General features: G+C 43.8%; 1 protein-coding gene across 15 annotated transcripts in view; it reads right to left on the bottom strand.

Moving 5' to 3' along the window:
• NCOR2 (nuclear receptor corepressor 2) overlaps nucleotides 1-22,585 on the bottom strand; it is a 1,233,371-nt gene that overhangs the window by 153,935 nt on the left and 1,056,851 nt on the right. For all 15 annotated transcript variants that reach the window (XM_086942885.1, XM_086942883.1, XM_086942892.1 and 12 more), the window contains 2 exons: nucleotides 14,652-14,772; nucleotides 7,644-7,941 (listed from right to left, as the gene is read on the bottom strand). In XM_086942885.1, coding sequence (XP_086799011.1) covers nucleotides 7,644-7,941; nucleotides 14,652-14,772 — 419 coding nt within the window. The remainder of the gene's footprint in view (nucleotides 1-7,643; nucleotides 7,942-14,651; nucleotides 14,773-22,585) is intronic.

The raw sequence follows: 22,585 nt of genomic DNA, 5'->3' as shown, positions 1-22,585 counted from the left end.
CAACAAGTTCAGAATGCGGCAGCACGAATGCTCTATAACATCCCCATGTCTCGATCGGCCAAACCAGCACTAAGGGCGCTACACTGGTTGCCAATACGAGAAAGGATGAAATTTAAATCCCTCTGCCTTGCGCGCAAAATCTTGCAAGGCAAAGGCCCTCCCGTCCTTCAAAAGATGGTGACCCCGTATAAAGACAGTAGAACTTTACGTTCGGACCAACAACATCTGACCATTGTCCCCAGGGTCAAAAAGGCCCGATTAGGAGGAAGGAGATTCTCCGTTAATGTCGCTACCCTTTGGAATGCTCTCCCCCTAGGTCTACGCGCGGAACCATGTCTCCTACGTTTTCGAAAACAATTAAAAACTTTCCTCTTCTGCTAATCCTCTGTGCCTCTGTTCTGTTCGTAGTATTACTCTGTTTGGCGAAGCGCTGGGATGCTCTAGGGTAACCATGCGCTGTACAAAACCGATTTAATAATAATAATAATAATACAGGCGCCTTTCTCATCTTCCGAAGCGCACTGTGCAGGCCATATTCGCCTTGAGTCCAACTTGACACAGCAGGATTACACTGATTATGCGCGATCCCCTTCTCTTTGCGTGAAAATGGAGTGCCGACAGTGGAGCACTTCAGCAGCTCTCATGGAACATTATTCTGAACAAGGAATCAGATTTAAATACAATTTGCTCGGACTCAATCTATGCACTTCTAGCCAAGGATCTGATGCAACTTCCTGCTCCACTGAAACAGACAGTAAGAACGCTGCTGAAGCAGGCCAGGCTGCTATCTGCCCACGAGGACCAAGGGGCAATGAGTGCAAGAGCTGAAGTCATACCATCAACCCACCTGTACCAGCTCTCATCACTGCCACCTTATTTTTCTTCTTCATTTCAACAGGCTACACAAATTCAACTCCTTCGTCTCCGTTTGAGGCCGAGTCCACATAAAGTTTACCAACAATGTCGACTAACTGGCACTCTTTTATACAGGGGTTGTGGCAGCATTGTAAACTCTCCAGCACGTTATCTGGATATGAACTTCATTTATTGTCCTAAGGCGTGATTGGCTGGTCCCAGTTTTTAGACGGCTAAATATCAGATCCTGCAAAGTTGCGGCGGAGGATCAGGCAACTTGACTGAAGATTTATAGAATACATGAAGATGGTGGTATCCATGCTGAATACAGGGGATAAATAACACTAGTACATTTCTTTCTGCCACTTGCCTATGCGCAGAAGGGATGCGCATTTGCTGCTGGTGGCGGCTGCCCCAGGCATTTGTTAGTCAGGAGGGGTGAAATTTAGTAGCATATGCGCTTTAAATGGATGACACTCCATGCTGAGCCTGAAGGACTAGATAGTAAGCTGCCTAAGTAGTTTGTTTCCATATATTTGCTTTAAATTTGCATAGGTAGAGTCCTCGGTTGATTTTTACACAGGAAATGAAGGATGAGGCTCCATGTTGGGACTCCAAAGTCACCATGTGAGATTGCTTTTATATTATTCTCTCTAGTTCTCAAAAGAGACCCTGGGGAATCGATTTGTATTTACTGCTTTACCTGTTATTTATTTATTGGATAGCAAGTGACCGTGGTCTTAAATTTTGATATATATGACATGGATTTTATGGCATTGTTCATCTGTTTTCTGTTATGTTTATCAATTATTCTGTGCTGTATTGCAATTATTTTAATTATGTGCACAAATAAACAAGCATTTACAATGCAATGGTTTTGCCTTTGTTAAAGTTAGAGCTATTGGCATTGCTCTTGACATTATTTTTATTTATGTTTTTTTAACATAAATAAATGGCATTGTCATTTACAATGCCACTAGCTTTATCACTCGCAAATGACACACACAAACACACACAGAGCCCCCCACACACACACACCCACACAGAGCCCCCCACACACACCCCCACACAGAGCCCCCCACACACACAGCCACACAGAGCCCCCCACACACACAGCCACACAGAGCCCCCCACACACGCAGCCACACAGAGCCCCCCACACACACACCCACACAGAGCCCCCCACACACACAGCCACACAGAGCCCCCCACACACACAGCCACACAAAGCTTCCCACACACACAGCCACACAAAGCTTCCCACACACACAGCCACACAGAGCCCTCCACACACACCCACACAGCACAAGCAGGCAACAGGGGCACATGGAGGCACAAGCAGGCAACAGGGGCACAAGCAGGCAACAGGGGCACACGGAGGCACAAGCAGGCAACAGGGGCACACGGAGGCACAAGCAGGCAACAGGGGCACACGGAGGCACAAGCAGGCAACAGGGGCACACGGAGGCACAAGCAGGCACCAGGGGCACACGGAGGCAGACGATGTGGGGTTTGGCTACTGGCTCGCATTGAAATTAAAATTCAAATCCCATCTTGCATTAAGAACTGCAGCTGCTGTCCTCGCACAGGGGAAGTGACGTTCTCGCAGACGAGGTCGGAAACTAAGTATTGGCTGTATGAACAGTGGTTTAAAACCTAAGTTCTCACTGCTAGACAAGTCAAGGATGCTAGAGAAAGAACTAACAAATACGAAGGACCGCTGATGAGTGGCAAGTTAGGCTTAGTGCAGGAGTCCTTCGTCTGTCTTTGCTACCAGACTGCACATGACATCTATGCCTATGTCCTGATTGCGTGACGTCAGCAGCTGACCTGTGCTTCCATTTTTGCCTGGGTCTGTTCCATAGGCCGTAGATTGAGGGCAGGTAAAAGTGCTGCTGTCGCCTCCAGTCACCTGGAAACAAAGGCTGCTCTCTGTCTGTGCAGAGTCCTTATACATGTCTTAATGGGGGCTCCAGGTGGTCTGTATCTCTGCACTACAAAGCGTACCACTGCAGGTAAAAACTGTTTTTTTAAAGACAGCAATTTGCATTCCCAACATTATCTCGGCGTTGCTATGCTTCACAAAAAAAGTTATTCCGAAGGTCAAATAGTTTAAATGTTTTGGTGCACGCCCCGTGTCCATTTCTTCACAGTGGGGCGGGTGTTGACTCAAGAGTAGCATCTTACGTGCCCCAAATCACTTCAGTGCCCGCTGCATGGCGAGTTTTACCCGCTAAGTAATTTCTTTATATCACAATACCGACAGCACAGTACCAATGCAACCCGTACAACCGCCTCAAAGCACTATCGCAAAAACAATGCAAAACAAACCTCTCATGACAGCGCCTTAGGGTTTACAATATTGCTTCGTAGGATAATTTTGGAAGGCACGTTTATGCCGAAGTCGGCTCAGAGTAACTTCTCCGGATAGCGAGGGGAAAAAAAACACAATGGCCACAGTGTTAACTGATGCAAATTTGTATGCATTGTACTGACTGGGTATCTTTAAGGGCTGTGATAAATACATCTTTAAAACGGAGGCAAAACTATTTGTTTCCAGGGCGTCAGCCATGTAAGTGAAGACAAGTTCATGGCTGTCAGGCATGTAGTCACCTAGGGGGGCGAAGGAGCGTTAGATCTCATTACACGTGGGGGGTAAGACGAAGTCAAAGCCGGGGTGACTTTGCTTTTGGTTACATCTCGCATTTGTAATGCTCCGTGAAGACACCAATGGTACCAAAAACGCAGAATTGCCATCCGGATTTGCACACTTGGCAGACAAACAACATTACTGATAATTACCGCCCCCCAACCCGGTGCCCAGAGCCCCAACCCCCACAGTAACATACAAAAGGCAGGCCTAAGCAACATTACGAAAATCCCCCCATAGAGACCCGTCCCGCAAAAGGGAGAACATAGGACACCTTAGAGCCCAATACTGTCCCCTAGTAAATACACAAGCTAACGCTCCACCCCACACACCCGCCCCCCCCCCCAATAGAGAAAATGCGTCACAATGAGACCGTAAACTAAAGCAGATCCAGGATCAAAGAACGGAAACTGCGTGACCCCTATAACCGCCCCGCAAGCTAATCCCAAGAGAAAAACCTACCACACCCGAAAACAACATTACTGATAATTACCGCCCCCCAACCCGGTGCCCGGAGCCCCAACCCCCACAGTAACATACAAAAGGCAGGCCTAAGCAACATTACGAAAATCATGAGAGCGGGAGGGGGGCGGGAACGGGGCCGGAGACATGGAGAGCGGGAGGGGGGCGGGAACGGGGCCGGAGACACACACCAAAGTCAAGCTGCGTGCCAGGAAACGAACGCCCACACACCAGATCAACAAGGCGTAAATGCACTGGATTACTTAGCTCTTTCGAAGCGATCTGTTATCGTTGCCAGGCGGGGCCGCCCTATGTGCCCGCCCAGCCCTGACAATGCAAGGGGAGCGGCCGTGCCCGGTGAGAGATGCCTCCTTCGGCCTCCCACAGAAGGCACCCGGGGCTCGGGTCCGTGCTCTCGCGCGTTGAGGGGGGGTCTGATTGGAGCAAGGGGGGGCTCTAGGAGGGACCAGCATCAGGAAACAAGCGGGAGGGGGCGGGAAAGGGGGAGGAGAGACGCAGAAGACGGCCGGAGCAGGAAGGCGGGTGCCGGCAATGCCGGAACAGATTCGGGGGCGTTCCCGGCTTTTGGCTGACGTCGCGTGACGTAGCCAAAAGCCAAAAATTCTCGGGAACGCCCCCGAATCTGGTCCGGCATTGACGGACAGGCCCGTCTTCCAATGGCTAGCCTCCATTTATGGAGCTAGCCAATGAAAGACGGAGGCCGTTCCTGTCTCCCGTATACATCTCAAGAGGTTTTCGCCTGCGCGAAAAAGATGCGCAGAGCGCATCTTTTCGCCAGGCAAAACCTAATAAAGGACTTCAAAATCTTGGGTCGCCTGCCACGCAGAGCATCTTCGGACAGATCCAGCTGGCCCGACAGTCCTGTCCGCCTCTGCCAACGTTTCTAATTGGCAGACGTCAGCTCAGCAGGGCCTTAGTGGCCAAGCCAAGTCTTTGTCTCTGATGACTAGGGTGTGGTGTTTTTTTGTACATCTGTGTAAGCAGGAAAGTCTCAATTGGGATGAAAACATCCTGGATATAGCGGCGCCTGGGATCACTCAGTGGTCACTTGACATGTTAGCGGTCACCAGGCTAGGGCCTTCTGCGGGATCTGCAGTTACCCATTAGCACTTTGCTTTCAGACTTCACCCCGAGGACACCTGCTCAGACCCACCTAAGTTTGAGGGATTTCAATACGGTACTTTTCTTGTTCATATTTGATTCTCTTGAAAGACCTACCAGTAGCGTAGTGCATGCAATATAGTAGGGTATGCGAGCACTTACAGTGAGAGGGGATGAAATATAGGGTGATGAACAAGACACTTAGCCAATATAGTGTGTTATGAGCACATTTAGAGGACAGGGAGAAAGTTATTAACCTGTAACTGTTTCCTTAGATGAGGAGAATGACAATGGGGATGTAGAGTGGTGATACTCGGCAAGCTGTGTTGTCTAGGTGGAAAATGTGGGCTGTAATGGCACGCCTGAACTCTTGAATGTGTGAAGTGACCTCCATTTTCCTACGAAGAGCTGTTCCACTGCCGGGGTCCGCGCCAGCCAAAAGAGAGAAAACTAGAGCATGCCTAGGATAAAATGTGCATGGTCAGATGATGGAATCTGCCTTGTGATAAGCTGAGAGAGGTATGTGGGGGCGGATTATTTGAGGATGGGTTTACAAACCAAAGTCAGATGTTTGTATTGATGTGTGTATGTGTTTGGCTGAGGCCCAACCTTCTTGGTATGAATGTGGAGAGGTCTTAACAGGTCAGGGGAGGTTCAACAACGTTGCTGGGGTGAAGTTCATAATATTGTTGAGCTGGAGACCTCCCAGTAATCTGTTGCAAAAATCAATTTTACTCATCACAAGGGAGTGATAGGTTTTGCGGTCTGGAAAGAAAGTTGAGGGCAATCAGGGACTTTTCTAATCTTGGAACCGGCAGCTGCAGCACTGGAGGAACTGAGCTGTACCCTTCGGTTCCTGGCTGCGGAGGAGGGTGTGAGTGGATCCGGGTGGAGACAGAGGGTAAGGAAGATAGGGGAGGAGTGCTGCTGGAGCGGAGGAGGCAGGGACACAGGCTGTCTCCATTTTGATTAATTGAACATTCTGGATCGACTGCTGTAAAGTACTTTGAGGTTTGAACACTATTCTTTCGTCTTTGATGTAGGGGTGACGCAATAAGCAAGGGGAGATGTCACAGAGGGAAGTGACGTAGAGGAAGACAAGGTGGAGTGCCCATGACCGATCCCGCGGCAACACCAACTGCAACCTTCGGGAGGGATGGTAGGGTGTGAGCGGTGAATGTCATCATCACCAATAAACAAAGATTAATCAAAAAGATAATGAAATCATTTCAAGTACTGAGTCAGAGATAACCAAGTGGGAGTCAGTCAGGGTGGCTTTCATTCAACATTTTTGTCCAGGTGATGGAACTTGTATCAGCAAATTCAGTGACGCGGTCCAGCAGTCAATATCCATCATCCACAAATCATTCTGGTTTTTTTTCTTTCCTTTTCCACAATGTCCATTTTGAAATTTAAACAAAATCCCTAACGCAGCGCACCGCATTTACACATTCCTTTATTTTCAAAGATGATCAAAGACACCCAATCATCTGATATACTACATCAGAAGAGAGGAAGTTACATTTGTCCTGATGATGGTCTGCTACATGGAGTGTATAAAACCGAAACGCTGACAGCTGACGTTATTCTAAAAACGTTACCGTAGTTTGAGGAATGCGGGGCTAAGACGTATACATTAAGGAAGAATCATGCAGACATTTAAGGGGTTGCTTTGCCTAAAACTTGTTGTGTCCTTTTTGTTGTAAAAATTGAATTTATGGATCACACTCTTCTGTGTCCCCGGCCCATTCTCCTTGGCACTTCTCTGAAACAACCTTCTCTTCAAACCAATTGAAATAAAAAAAGACTTGTGTATATATTGCTAAAAAACCTTCACAATTAAGTGCCTATCCTTTAATTAGAATTTTTTTTAAAAAGCACTTTAAAGACATCAGTTAAGATTGTAAATGAAACTACATACCCACTCACAGTCCACAAACAGCTAGGAAAGCACAATTGTACTCTTTATAGCAAGAGGTCTAGAAAGATACCAAGCAGACGGACTGGCAAAGGTGAGCCAGAGTTAAATACCCACACAGTAATACAGCCTGCAGAGGACACCCTAAAAATGCTTCATCCTCACATGGTCTACCGGCAGGGTGTGCTGATGCTGCCACCCCTGGAAGGCAGCCAGAGAGAAAAACCAACATCCAACAGAACGCCACCCTCAGCATACTGGGCATGGTCTATCCACACACAACACCACTCTCACCATACTTGCACGGTCTGTCAACACACATTACAACACTACTCTCACTATACCTTGCATCGTCAGTTCACAGACGAAACAACACAAACCTCACTGTACACCAAGCATGGTCTGTCCACACACAGTCCAGCTGATGAGCTTCTACAGCAAACCAACAACCGCAGATGTGTCTACAAATAAAAGCTCTAAGAGTGAAGTTACCAGAGAACGAAGTGTATGAAAACCATGCTACACAACATTACACACAGGAGTCAAGACAAGCCACTTACAAACTGGTTTGGATTCCAGACAAGACTCAGATCAACAATAGACTTGTAAAGAAAAAAAAAGAAAAAAAAGGCTTACCGTCCTGGTCGCTATTAGCCGGGCTCCTGCTTTTGCCTCTCGGGCTACTGATTGTCTGCTGCTCTTTTTCAGTTTGAAGATAATGTAACTGCGGTTGTTGCTGCTGTGGTGGCGGCGTCTGCCGTAGCGTCTGTTGCTGTAGTTGATGCTGTTGTAACTGTTTCGTGTGCAGCAAACCCTCCAGCGCAGATTCGTGGACTTTCGTGATCTGCTGCTGGAAGAGGGCCAAGGCATGGTGCGGTACCTGAGCCTTCGCGTGTCCGCTCTGCAACGCCCCATCAGGGAAACCTTCTGCAATCTGCAGAGAGAAGGAGAGAGCATCTTAGCCAAGTCCACTGGACCCTAGCAGAGTTCAAAATCCTTTCAAACCCTACAAATACTGCAGTTTCTACAAAAAAGACCTGAGAGATAAATTAGGAGAGGTAAAAACAAACAAGGAAGTTATGTCTAATCTAAAACCTCCAAGAGTGAGAAGGATAAAACTGTAGCCAGAGAAATTGCAAAAAGAAAATAGAGCTTACAATTTGAAAATTGCAAAACTGACAACTTAAAAACTAATAGACTTGTACATTTGTAATGTATTTATATAGCGCTTTTTACCGCCGACGAGGCAATGATGCACTTTGCGGCGAGTAGCACGCTACTCTGGAACCCAAGATTAGAGTTCCAGTTAAACAGTGAGTTTACTAGTAACATGTGCATTCTGTTTTGCTTGTGGATTACTTGCAGTAAGTTTGTGCTCTTGCGTTCTCATGTGTTTATATGTTTAGTAGTGCTTTGAGTAGGGATAGAATGAAATAAGTGGATTAGAAAAGGGAAGCTGTGAGTTGCTACTGGGAGGAGTGAACATGCACACCTGTTAGATGGGTGAGTGAGCTAAAAGAAGGAGGACGTTTGAAAGGATGTTTGGAGGTTCACAGCTGTCAAAGGTTTGGGATGAGTGTGAGAGAGGAGGAATGGGACAAAGTTTGAAGGGAATAGATACAATTTAAGCAAATAACTGAAATTAACCCCTTCCATGCTGATGACGAACCCCAGCCGTCATGCACTACGGTGCTCGTGTGCTGATGACGGCTGGGGTTCGTCACGGCACGCCCCTGTTCGTGTTGTTTACAGCACACCAGGGGAATCGCGGCCGCATGGAAAGGGTTAACATACACATGTATAGAGAAATAAACACACATGTAAATATGTAGGTATTCGTATGTGTGTGTATATATATATATATATATATATATATATATATATATATATATATATATATATATATATATATATATATATATATATATATATATCGAACAAATGTAATCTCCCAAGCTCCGACCACAGCGACCCAGGAAATCACGCGGATCCAGTAATTATAAAGCACAGATTTTTATTCAAAAGCTGAACCAAGCAATCTGACGCGTTTCGGGCATCCGCCCTTGCTCACAGACAGTCAGAGTTGGAAATGCTTGCGTTTTAAATAGTAACCGCTGAGCAGTGAAAAAAGTGCATTTTTTTCTCTTTTTTTCAACATACACCTCGTGATAATAGACAGCGAGGACAAACTACTAGTAAAAGATAGCCTAGTCTGTTTTCCAAACAGTTTTGAAATAGCAACAGTTCGAAAAATTCATTAACAGGTTTAAATCCATATGTTAAATAGACAGAGATAATAACCCATGATATAAAAGTTAAAAGGATTTTAAAAAACTTATATATATATATATATATGCGCACAAATACACACACACACACACATATATATACACACACACCACATAGTAAATAAAGGTTTAGTAGCATGCTCAGATAACTCGCGGATGTGTAAATAATATGCAAAGGTTAACAAACCTTATTCTTAAAAAGGTTGGCCTAACAGCGGTGCAGGTGAACGAGAGAGAGGGGCTGGTCTATTGCCCAAGTACTGGATGCTGCTCGACACTACACAAATTCTGAAGAATCTTAACATTTTGCAACGTGGCTTTCTTTTTTAAGTACACAAAGAAAAGGGAAGGAAGGATGATGAATTTGTTGAAAATGTGGGTTATGGCATCATGTGAACTGGATGTCAACCCCCCTTTTTTGGCTTCGTAAACAGGAACCATTTTCTCAATATTCAAACCATTCTTATAATAGTTTTGCAAATCTGCACAACATCGCTTGTGATCCTGGCGAGTTCATGCTGACCCTTGGTTGCAGCTATGGGGGCAAGTTTAGGGAGGAATCTGTACAGAGCCTCCTGTCACGCCTTACACATAACAGCCCCTCCAGGATAAGAAGCAAAGCCGATGTTACATTTTCATCAGAGGTGCCCAATATTGGGCCAGAAGGGCAGATGTATGCCTAGGACATCTGTACATGTTAAAGTGAAATACGATCAATCTAAATAGGACTCATTTAATGTACACCACCACCCTAAATAACACATTGTTTGTCTTGCTCCTTAACCTCTGATTTTCTTTAATGCGGTCTTTTTCATAGATATCATCTCTATAAGAATGGGATGACACAGTGTTTGTCCACTTGACAACGTATGATTTATTTTTGTGTTCCAGTATGTTCCTTTGATAAAGTCTGGCTGGATTTTGGATTCCAAAATGTCCAAATGAATTGATGGTTTCAGCTGCTTTTAGATTCAAGAATGTCTCTTGGTTTCAAGATGTCCGAAGAAGTTTTGGACTCCAGAATGTTCCAAAGTCAAATGGTGTCTGATTGGAATCTGGATTCCTGAATCAAGCATATCTTTTGTTTGATGTGTGGCGGGTTTTGTTATTCCGAATGCCTTTTTTCAATTGAGGTTTGATTGACTTTTGTATTCGAAACTCCCTTTCGAATATATTTTTGTAACTTATGACATCATTCACCCATATCCCCTCAGGTGTGCTGGGGTCTGCCCACCTGTCATAACATAATAATATAAATATTTTCGACTGTTTGCAACATGATAGGGGCATTTAAATATCTTAGAAATCTTAAAAACTTAAAGGAAGTTGAGGTTGACGAGTTAGTTCAAATAGAAAAACCAAATCTCAACTGTTGTTTGCCTTCAGAAGCATGAGGTTGGCGGGGATAAACATGGCATCTCATTAAGCTGCCTGGCCGGTCTGCGTCTGACAGCTTAACACGCATCTTTGGGTTTAATGGTGGTATAAAAAGCCAAGTGTGTTGGCTTTCGAGACAGTACTTAATGACCAAATGGAAGCAGGTGGAGACTATATAAATAAAAGTGTCTAGCACAACAACACTGGCGTCGGGTAGTTTTCCACTTGAGGGACCTCAGACTTCCAAGCTCGCGGTTATAGATCGGTGTAATGCGCATCCCCTCCTGACCGCCGCTCGTCTGCATTTTCCCGGGATGATCATAAAAGAACGATCACGCATTAAGGAGCGGAGAAGCCAACCGGATCCTTCAGCGATCTGCAATCAGACCTAATGTGATCCATCTCATGATAGTTAGTGCTTGCAAACAAATAAGGAAATTGTGTCGCCACCCATGCATCCGGCACAGATGGTAGGTAAGAGCAGAGGTGGCGTGTTTATGGAGAAGGTCAGTGATCAACCTTTTCCCAAATTGCATCTTAGAATTTCAGTTAACAAGCATAGATGGGCTACAAATGTGCAACACAGGAGGGAACACAATCTTTTAAGATGAGTTGCAAACACATGTACTCGTTAAGGAGTTGTATGTGATGATAAACATCCCATGGGGTATTAAAGAGCTATGCGTGGATGGGTGACATCTGGTGTAGGTCAAATGGTGAACACTACAAGCAAACTGACTTGATCTTATAACATAGAATCTTGATCAATGAACCAATGAGCTTCTGTTGCACTCTATCAGAGAAATTAAAAAGCCTGATGATACATTCATAATATGGAAGCTATCGAGTACACACTGCACACAAGGCTTCCGCTGCTGCAGGTACACGAGGTTAAAGAGGAGTAAGAGATGGGGAGCAGATGGCAATGACAACCAGTGCAATGCAGTCACCCGCGACACTGTGACTGCCACTGCCCAAAAAGACACCAAGACATCCCCCAGCACATTACTGGCCTTGCGTGGAAGATAACCGTTCCCAATTGGAAATTCTCTCTTCAGTTGAAGGTCAAGAGGAACTTACAGAAATATATCCATAGTGAAGTCAGAGTGATGGTCAGGCAGACTGCCCACAACCCAAAACAGTTTTTCTAAAGAGAAGGAAGTATTCAAAATGTGTTTGTCATGAGGTTGGGGCGAAAAGCATTGAACACGTGTTATTTAGAAATTGGAGGGGGAGTAATCCCAAGATGGATGACAAATAATTTCCCTTTCCGCTTACAAAGCTCTGGCTTGCACAGCCAGTTACTATCAGCACGACTAACATTCCTGTGCGAGGCGCTTCACGAGTGAGTGAACGCCCCAACAAAGTTGAAGAAGCAGTGGAGGTCCAAGAGCCAACTGCATTTAACTGCTATCACACTATACAAAATCCTTTTTGAGAAGATGTGAACATTTGGAAGGAGACAAGGTCAATGTGCTGGTCTTCCATGCTCAACAAACCTCAACCTTCTTGAAACTTCAAGAGAAACATAGAACATTAGGGAACTGATGCTATAGTACACCAATTCATTGTGCCAGGGAAAATTATTTTGGACTGCTACTGCTTCAAATCTGCCCGTTGCTCCACTACTGTTTTAGAAACAAGACCACGCCATAGGCAAGCTTCCTCAGCCTAGACCTCCAGTGCGAACCACTAACAAGCACCATGGACAAGCACTATGGCAAGAATTGTCCCTAGAATAATTGTTAAGACACCTCTCGTGTGATACAGATTGTTTCCAATCAATGGACCCTGATGAAAGCTCAGTAAGCGCCACGTCGTAACACTATGAAAAGGTGCAAACTGGCATACATTATATTAAATTGATACATATTTCAGAAAACTGAAAGGAAGTGGTTTTGGTGTCTAACAAAAGACTAGCCCCAGCGATAGTTCACATTAAAAAAGTACCCATGGCAAAATGTCATAACACGCAACAGCCCAAGAAAACAACACAAAGAAGTGTAGATATCCTATGCTTGCCAATAGTGAGTAAAGAGTACATTAACAAAGGTAAATATACATATGTATATTTGCTGAAATGTACATTTATTACTACTCCTAGGTGTAACTCGTCTCTTCTTTGCTATTCACAGTTTGTAAGGGTGGATGTGTAAAATTGCCTGTGTTCATCTGCTCAAATCAGAGGGTGGAGCCTCCTACAATAGGACCTACATGCGGAGGTGGTTATCTTTTGTTGTTGAGTAGTGCTTCTTTCTTTTTTGAGTGCACAGCCACTTAGATGTTGAAAGCAGACAGTGTTTCTAGATTTGGGTCAATGCAGCTGTGTTACTCCCCTCTGTCTTCCTGTTGGTCGTTCCAGGGGCTTGATTTGGATTGGCCACTAGCCTGCCCCGGGTTGGAATCTGAGTGGTGGAATGGTGGATGCGTGGTCACATGACCTGGCCCATCACTTGGGGCACTCTTCTCAGGTCCCTCAATGGGCCTAACTTTAAGTGTCCAGAAATGGCTAGAGACATCATGATCTACAAACCTATTAAATTGTTACAGTGTATTATATCAATACCACTCAACGCATATCTGAAACGACAAGTAATCCCTAAACTGTTTGGCTCTCAGAACAGGATGAGAACAACGCAAACTGACTTTCTAGCATGGCTATAACCAATGCACAGGAACAACTTTGAATACCTTTACCAGAAACACGTCACAACACAGAAAACGCAGAACTAAATTCTCCTCCCGCTTTCCATCCCATATGTCTGACTGAGCCTAACATTGGGCTCCGGAGTAGCGTGTTACTTGAGGCAAAAGGTGCTTCCGCACCTCGTCAGTAGTACTAAGCACTATAAAAAATGCCAATACAATATCCCTTCAGTAAAAGTCGATTAATTCACTATCATTTGTTTGTTACGCATTACCAATAAACTTTAGACAAAGAAAAATAAAATGCAAAAAAGCAAGATCTTTTCTCTAAATGAATGTGTAGCCTACATTCAATAAAGTGTATAAAGTACAATAATGAATATTCAGTCATAAAGAATAATATGCATTCAGACAGCAAAGAGAACAAATGTTAATACCAAAACAATCACATTTTTTTCAGAAAATATTAAATCTTACTGAGAAAGCAGCCCATTTTATATTCTGTCTGTAGCAGCCCATTTTATATTCTGTCAGTTCCATGTTTTCGTACCAGTCTTCTTTCTAAGTGTTTCTACCAATCCTGCATATATTGAGTGTTCAAAATCAGTGGCTATAATGGTTAATGGCTAAATTAAGGCAGTTATAGGCCTATGATGAAAAACGATTGCTATCCCATATTTATAGAAATGGTAGCTGCCAGACGGCCATATTATACACTATCACAGTCCAAATTCTGATGTGTCTGGAAAAAGGAAAGAGTATCTACAATAGAGGTAACCCACTCGGTCTCGGGCTCTATAGTTATAACTTACTAATCACATTACCCAAAGGGCACAGAAGCCCTGTTTAAGGACCACCAAGCACTGCTGGGATATCTGAAGTTATCAAAATTGCAGCTGTGCGCCCGGAACTGCGCATGCCTGCTTCAGAGTATGTCACTCTAGGCAGGGCATGAGCCTTATATCCAACCTATCTACAAAGGTCAGCTATGTTGGTCTTGCCGGAATGTTAATGAAAGGCCACAACACTAAATAATATATAGACATATTTTATACATTTGTGTAGAGAAAGGTCAAAAGGTCATGACTGCTGTGGGCATTAAATGGCATAACAGCCGTTCTCCAATCACTGTTGTAAAATGTGGCAACATATTATACATTTGTGCAGATAAAGGTCAAACTGTCATCCTATCTCTCTGCAAACTAAAAACTTCAAAGACGCTGCACTTGAAGACCTGCATGGGGTGAACGCAAAGCTGCAGCAGGATGTGCGCGGACAAGGAGGCGGCCATTTGCAACAGCTCCAAGGCTGTTTGGCGCCGCCAGGTACTCACTATTGGCGGGATGGCTGCTGCGCGCTGCTTTAGCTGTTTCAGGTCCAGTGGTTTCTGCGGCTGAGAGTTCATCCTCGCATCACTGGCAGCGTTCAGAAGGCTGGGCCTGGGAGACAGCAGCCTGCACAGAAACACAGATGTCATTATGAGCAATTTTATCTACAAATCCAAAATGATGTCACGCTCGGCTGGGCGCGCATTCTGTCCTCTCTGTATCATTACAAGTTTAATAGGTCAGCGCACTCCCCCATCTCTACATCTGAATGAAAACGACCGCATTATGCTAGCAACTCAAATGCTGGCGTCTCTTACCTTCTGTTTGGAAATTCTGGATTCTAACCTAAATATTGGGGTGGATTCACTCATTTGCTTATCATGCTTCTTGGAGGAAAAAGAGGGGGCACTTATCACCTGATACTATCAATCTTGTGTGTACTCTACCAATATACATTTTTATGAGTATTTAAAGGAAAGAAACATCCATTAGATTTGTTCAAGATTACAGCTTTGTAAAGCGCCTTCGCCAGGATTTCAAAACATAGCTAACAATAAAGTGCCTTCGCCACTTGTAAAAAGCCAATCCTAAATGGGAGTCTAGTCTAACCCATGTCTGTGTCTTGCCTTAAACATCTTTAGATACCATCTAAAAACAAACATTGGTAAAGGCAATAGGTCTGCCTTTGGGTGCCAACCTTTTGGCTTTGTCAAAAATGGCTAAAAACAAAAATATATTTTGGTCTCAAAAAGAGCACCATGCCATTGTGGCCCCAGGCAGGGAATGGAACTACTGTGTTTGCGGATGTGCTCCTTGTGAAAGAGCAGAATGCCATCGCTCAAAATGAATTTAGCTGATGTGGGCTGAGCAATGGCCCCATGCTTTACTGCTGTAGTAGGAGGCAGGAGAAAAATCTGACTGACACAACAAAAGACCAATGGGTTAAGACAGTTGGCTGAATTTGCGTTATAAGCAGGTACATTATTTATGAAAAAGCAAAAAGTATTGATTAACGCCAAACCTAAAAATATCCATCCCAATGCACTGACACGAAGTAGTAGCTTCAGGGAACCACTGAATTCTTTAAAAAGGCATGAAGTGACAAACGTTGATGCAGATGACCTTACCGGAAATTACGTCATCAGAATGAATAAACAAATGTATACAATAACTGTAAGATTAATTAAAACACCACAACCCCTCCACTGAAACAGGCAGAACATACATTTAATAGCAAATTATTGTATTCACTTTGCTGTCCAAAAATGAGGAGGAAAGGGGACTATTAACAAATACATCAGATGCCTATAAACTGCTCTCACATGCAGGAGACTGCTCAATGTGGCTTTGGACAACCGTGATATCCCAGGAGACTGCTCAATGTGTGTTATTTGTTTATCTATGCCATTGAGCTTCTCAAAGCGCCTGGCTGTTGCAGTGTTGCAAGTAATAACAGGGTCATTATTAATTTGAAAAACTCGCCTTTCACTGTTTTCTCACCTGTGGCCTCTCTCCATTCAGGATCTACTAATACCTGGATTGTGCAATCGGAGCCTCATTACAGGCCATTTTAATTAATTTCACAATGTATTATGCAAGTGTGTACAAGGGGACTGGAGAGGTGGAGAGACTTTTCACTGTCTTGAGCCAAGTTTAGTGGTCACTGGAAGTTGATTAAAGCTACCAAGAATGACCAGTATGTGTGCATACTTTAGGTATGCACACATCAGGGTAGTCACATGGCCAGCTTGGCTTCTAGAAGCTACTGGCTTTGAACCAACTTGTGATGGGACAGCAAGTAAATGTAAATGTAAATGTAGCCGTACTTGTAAAGCGCACTGATACTCCGGAGTGTCCTGGCGCTGTACTCATACCGCCAGGGAACCCTTCCTGGTTTTTCCCCATGAAATGTCCACTCCTGGGCATCCCCAGGGTGCAACCAGGCATCCCTAGCGCTGTTGGGGGCCGTTGTGGAGACTAAGCAAGCTATTGCCCAGAGTTGCAGCGTGGGACCCATGATTAGAATAGGCACCCAGGCGAGAAATCAGGTCCAAGGAATTATGAGCCTAAGATCCGCCGAGACCAACCAAGGCGGGAATTGAACCCTGGTCCCGGGCCAGACCTCTGCATCAGGGTCTGCCGCTCTAACCATTGAGCCACACTTCTCCACTAATACTCCAAAATGCACACAGATACGAGCATCCCTGCCAAGGCCCCTGTGCCTGCACAAGTGCAACCCTGTCTGGCCCACTGCAACTGTCCAATGATTATCTGCTTAAACACTTCCAACCTGTCCAAGGCTGAGCAACAACTCAGGCTGGACCTGAGATGTAAAGGCCACGTGACACCTTCATGCATGAGAGCACGTTAGGATTGGCCTTAGCACTCAGGAATTTGCGCTCCGAGGGAGGCTAGCGCCTGTGTCTTCAACCCAGCAACGCAGCTCAGGTTGGAGACAGTTCAGTGCGCATGTCGGTTTGGCCATCCTGAGACGGCCAACCAAACCCACATGCGCACCAAAGTGCTCACCACTCCCCCCTCGTGACTTGCCTCATAATGGCCCCACCCCCAAGCCTTATTCAATGGAAGAGAAATAAAACCATAATAAACATGTTTTGTTATTCAAATTTATAGGCTGGCAAGGAGAACGACACTCCTCTTGCTACAGCGGAGGAGGCGCTGTCGCTTGATTGTTTAATGAGAGGCTTAATCCAATAATGTGCGCCTTGAAGCACCATTAATGATTCCGCACTGTAGCAGCTAGTCTTCAGCCATGACGTGTGTCCAGGTCCTCCCCTATTCTCACGCTGACATCTAAAGGTGTCAAATTAAATTTAACTTGGCATAAGCTGTGTACAGCTGTTAAAAAAAATTATAAAGGGTCTGGTCACTTCAATTGCTTGCATTTAAACATCCAAGGACTGAACTCCTAAATTGTAAAAGATAAATTGAAACATTACATTTCAGAAAGCCTTTTTACTAGCACACTTGTTAATTTTTATTCGAACTCATTTTATCTACTGCCTAGCTGAATGCCGTCATCAAATTTCCTTTCCTCTTTCCTAAAAGTGAATCCGCTCATTGCTATGGTAACACAGTGCCTGTTAGATTTTTACTGTTGCTGAACAGTACTGCAAGATTACAGTCTTTGGAAGATAAGCTTCATATCTGGGGAGTCTAACATCACCCCAAAATGGTCAGAAACGCAGCAGATTTTTAGGAAAGAACCCTCAAATATATTTTTATAGAATTAATTAAAATCTTGCTTTTTTATCAGAAAAAAAAATATCAAGTAAGAGGTTAGCCAGTAAACCTAGCTTTGCTACAGCCCTCGTGGACCAACCCTGGACATCCCAGTTTCATATCATGCCACAGAGATGCGTTCAACATGGATTTCGCAAGAAAGACGATGGTGACCATGTGAAAAGAACAAAAAAGTCCACCAACACGTTTTCAGTTTAGAACCTGCACAGCACTCGGATGCAGCAAAAATCACAAGAAATAGTATAAATCACAGTACAACCAAGTGAAGGTGGTGAGGGTACCGCCTAGCCCCACAATTGCACACGTTACCCCCTTATTCAAGAGACTTCTTGCACTGAGCTCAAAGAGAAGTCTTGGGAAATGTTGGCATGCCTGCCCCATACTGCACTGAGCGCCTGGCGAGATGCCCCAACCGTCTCATAGAAGGCTTAGGAGGCCTTGCCCCCCATTGGATATTTTTTCCAAGACCAAATGAATTCTTTAATATCACAATCTTCCATTTATAGCTTTGGCTTATATGCTGTGATAAATACAGTGATTCAGCTATTTTGCAGAGGGGATTTACAACAGAATTTAGCTATTGGTATAACTGGGGAAATTACAGCGAGCTGCCATGGTCATTATGACCAGAAGTATGACAGACTGGTAAAAATGTCCAGTAACTTGATGTTCAGATATTCGTAGAGGGCCAACATTACCAGTAATTCTTATAAGGGCGCTTACTTTAGTTTTGCGACTTTACTTCTAAAGAATCATACGAGAAAAACCCCAACGCTGCAGGACCTGGCACCGTGCGCAGAAGCAGAATTGATCAAAGTTTGCTTGGAAGAGAACCCCGCAATCTGGGTCCCGCCATGTTTGATCTGGGAAGAACATGTGCCTTGAAGCAGTTCCCCTGGTGCATAAACAGAAAGAAACCGACCTCACGTAAGGTTATTTCTCTGCAGCAGCCCATGTAAATGTATGAACATTCTAAGCCGGATAGACTTAGAGCTTCACACCTCAACCAGCCCTGAAAGGAGCCTTCTCTGTTGTTCTGCCTACAGGGCGCTTTCTTGTATCCCATGCGGTCAGGCCAGCTCTCTGCTTTAGGATCTGGACACTTTGAACCAGGGAGGTTTCTTGCTGCCTGCGCCACAACCCATCGGCTTTAAACCATATGGAGCACAGGGAAAACAAATATAAATAAAGTGGTCACACAGCTTACATCAGCGTTCGGATGTCTGTATATTACATTATTTTGTTTACATGCGCTTCATGTTCATATCACTGCAGGCAAAGTGGCTTGCACCATTTTCTCAAAACTTTATCGGTTCCTACTTTCTCTGCGCCTCTCCACTAGAGATACGATATATAAACTAAGTATGTACTTTTACCTAGCATTATACATTTGAAATGTGTCCTAAAGTATCACGTTAACATTGTGGCTGTCACGTGTTGGAGCTGGCCTAGGTCTGTTTACATCTGAATACCTCATTATCAATATTTGAGCAAGATCACATGAACAGTAGGTACACAGATGACGCACAGAGATTTCTCTCATTCTAGGGCCGCTGTGACAAAGCATGGATTATTTTATCTAAATGTTGCCGCCTACTTCTATGAAAATTGCTAAACTTGAATCTGGGCACAACATGGCTGAAAATGTAGCCTCAACTGCTTCTGGGACAAGTGGAGCGGTAAAGTGTGAGTACCTGAATATTAAAGCACTTTACCACTAATAATATTAGGAATAGCAATCTGTTCTTGTATAGCACTTCACATAGAACCATTCTTGTACAAATATTACCCAATTGACATTGGTACGGATTTTACCCGAATCGAAAGGATGAAAGGCGGAGATTTAAACCTGCAACAGGCAAATCACACACTAATCAGAAAAAGCATGCACTCATCTGGCCGAATTATCTTAGAGGCTAAGCAATGTATAGAGTGGGACTTCCATGAAAACAAGCATTGGCGCATCTAAAAAGTCTGGTGGTGCCTTGTTTCGCCATGTTTTTTCCTAAAACTTTACTGTTGGGGATCTGCTGACACGCATCAATGTTTATACATTTACTAAAAAATAGTCTCTGAAAGCAAAACTTTTTTTGGTCTCAAAAGTACACAGTCATGGTCGCTCGTAGCAGGGAAGGCAACTATTTTGTGTGTGTATATGTTTCTTCTGAATCAGCAAAATGCTGTCACACACAGTGAAGTCAAACCATGGCTAAAGTGGGCTGACATACTCTCCCAACCTCTATGCTATAGGTGGGATAAATATGTGAATGACACAGCGAGAGGCCAATGGACGGAGGGCTGGTTAAAAGCCCCCTATACAGAGATGTGTAAAAAAAGTTATACATATTTTATGTATATAAATATATGCTGATAAAAAGCCAAGGTTGAAGTGACGTTATGGTTAGTTTTTGTTTCAACACTTAACGATTAAAAACTGAAAAACACAAACTATGAAACTGACCAGTTTTAGTTTAGTGAAGTAACTACTGCTTGTGTCCTAGTGATGCACTGCTAATTACCTCTCATATTACATAGCTCATGATATGTTACATGACATTCCGATGACATCATCCGATGATTGCGATAGTGTCCTGTAGGTCTTCTGGATTTGAAATAATTCAACAAGCAACACCTGTGCACAATTATCTATCACCAATAAAGTGATAATGGACAAACTGTGCTCACATGCTGGACCCATAGGATATCGGTCAACTCATCCACATATTTGGTAAATGTTGGCCTCCCTTTACTAATATCCACCCACCTTACAAACACACTGCCTCCTCAATAACAGGATCACTACTTTTTAAATCTTGAACACTCTTGAAAAAAGTGTGTGTTTCCCTTAATGGGATTACCCTCTTAGAGACTTCGCATGATCCTTAATATTGTGTCATGAGGTTGACAAGTAAGCTTTAGCCATTGATAGGACACCTTCAGCTGGGCCCCATGGGCAAGCCTCTGTAGTTTGATAAGCACAATGGCATACAACTTTACAGTCATGGTCACGCCCACATTCTATTTTATTCAACAATGCTCAAAGCGTCAAAATCTTCACTAAAGTTCTTGAAATAAAAATATACACATTATAAACGTCCTTTTAACATATAATGTGCCTCTGTACTGTATAGCAACTATTTAACATGGGCTTGTGTCCAGGCACAGACCAGTGGATAATCAATCTTGACCTGAGGATGTGGGGTTTTTCGCAGATTATTCTTTGCAACGGGCTTTGTGTTTAAGCAACAATCTACTTTAAATCAAGCCTTTGCAATCCACATCAGGTACTCTGTCTTTACCTTGTTGAACATGAAGTACTACTTGAATCAGTAATTTCATCAGTGATGTTATCAATAAAGTCATTTGTGATGTCAAGAGTATTTTAACAGGTGAATGCTTAGGTAGTTCGTGGCAGAGATGCAGTTATAGTTAGTTCACTAAACCAGCAGTTCTTAACTTGTGGCGCCCCAGTCTGTGACCGTTTAGAAAATTAAATCTTAGTGGGTTATTAAAGTATGTATACTTTAACAAGCAAAACTGCTACATTTCTACATTTTAAAATGCTCTGTACGTGTGAAGGAATTTGAAAATATGGGGTAAAAATTAAGTTAGTATCCTCCTCTTGGTTCATAGGACTAGTACAAGAAATTGACGCACTGGTATGCGCAAAGTAGACTACGGCATACACAAAGAACAAAAAAGAAAGTGATATGTTAGAGTCTAGAATATTAGTTCATCTTTTAGAAACAACTATTTTTAATTCATGAATTAAATATTTCATCATTTGTGTATTTTTGTTTTAAGTATGCATTTTTGTGTAGTTGTGAGGTTCAAATCAGAGAAATTGTTTGGATGCTGGTCCACGGATTCCAGTAGTGATTCGGTGTGGATCAAGGTAAACGTAAAGTTAAAAAATCAGTGTGCTAAATTATAACAGGGAAATTTCATTGGCTTTCCTTTTTTAAACATTAATTCTGATCTCATTTCAACATCTAACTATAGGGTCACTTTAACTTTTTTGTGTATTTTTGGGGGATTCTTTACTTAAGATAATATCTTTCTAAAATATCCAACTATAACGCCATGTTAACCTGTTTTTTCCAGTGAATATCTGTGGTTTTTGATCATATTCAGGATTCGGCATAAGCCAAACCCCCTCAAGCAACCTATGGCCTACTCCCTGCACCACATCACACGTGGCCTTGGGCCAGGTGCAATGGGAAGTTGGATGCAGGGTCTTGCGATATGCCATGCCCTGAGTCCAACCCCACTTAAGTGGCCAACCCTTCAGCAAAGGTTGTCTTCTGGCCAGCCCCAGGCTCATATCTTTGACTGTGTGAAGCAGGGTTGACCAAATGGACTGACCTGCTCAACTCCTTTGGGGGAACATCAGCCATGGATGCCTTACACCAATGCTGTGCACAGCCTCCAGCCATGGATTGGCACTGATCCTAACACAGTGCACTCCCAAATGCATGGCCTATGGCTTGCACAGTGGTATTTGCCCACATTGTACTTTTTTTTCCCACAGATATTTAGTCCACCCAATCAGACTGTTTCTGTACCAAAAAGGCAGATGAGAGAAAAAGCCCCAGCACACGAGTGGCTAGTTTTTTTTTTAATTGCTTGGTACCGCTGGAGTAACATGGTACTCCTGCTGTACCAATGACTCAGA

The sequence above is a fragment of the Lissotriton vulgaris genome, chromosome 11 (genome assembly GCF_964263255.1).
Source record: "Lissotriton vulgaris chromosome 11, aLisVul1.2, whole genome shotgun sequence".
Taxonomy (NCBI): Eukaryota; Metazoa; Chordata; class Amphibia; order Caudata; family Salamandridae; genus Lissotriton; species Lissotriton vulgaris.
This window is presented reverse-complemented; position numbering and strand designations above follow the sequence as displayed.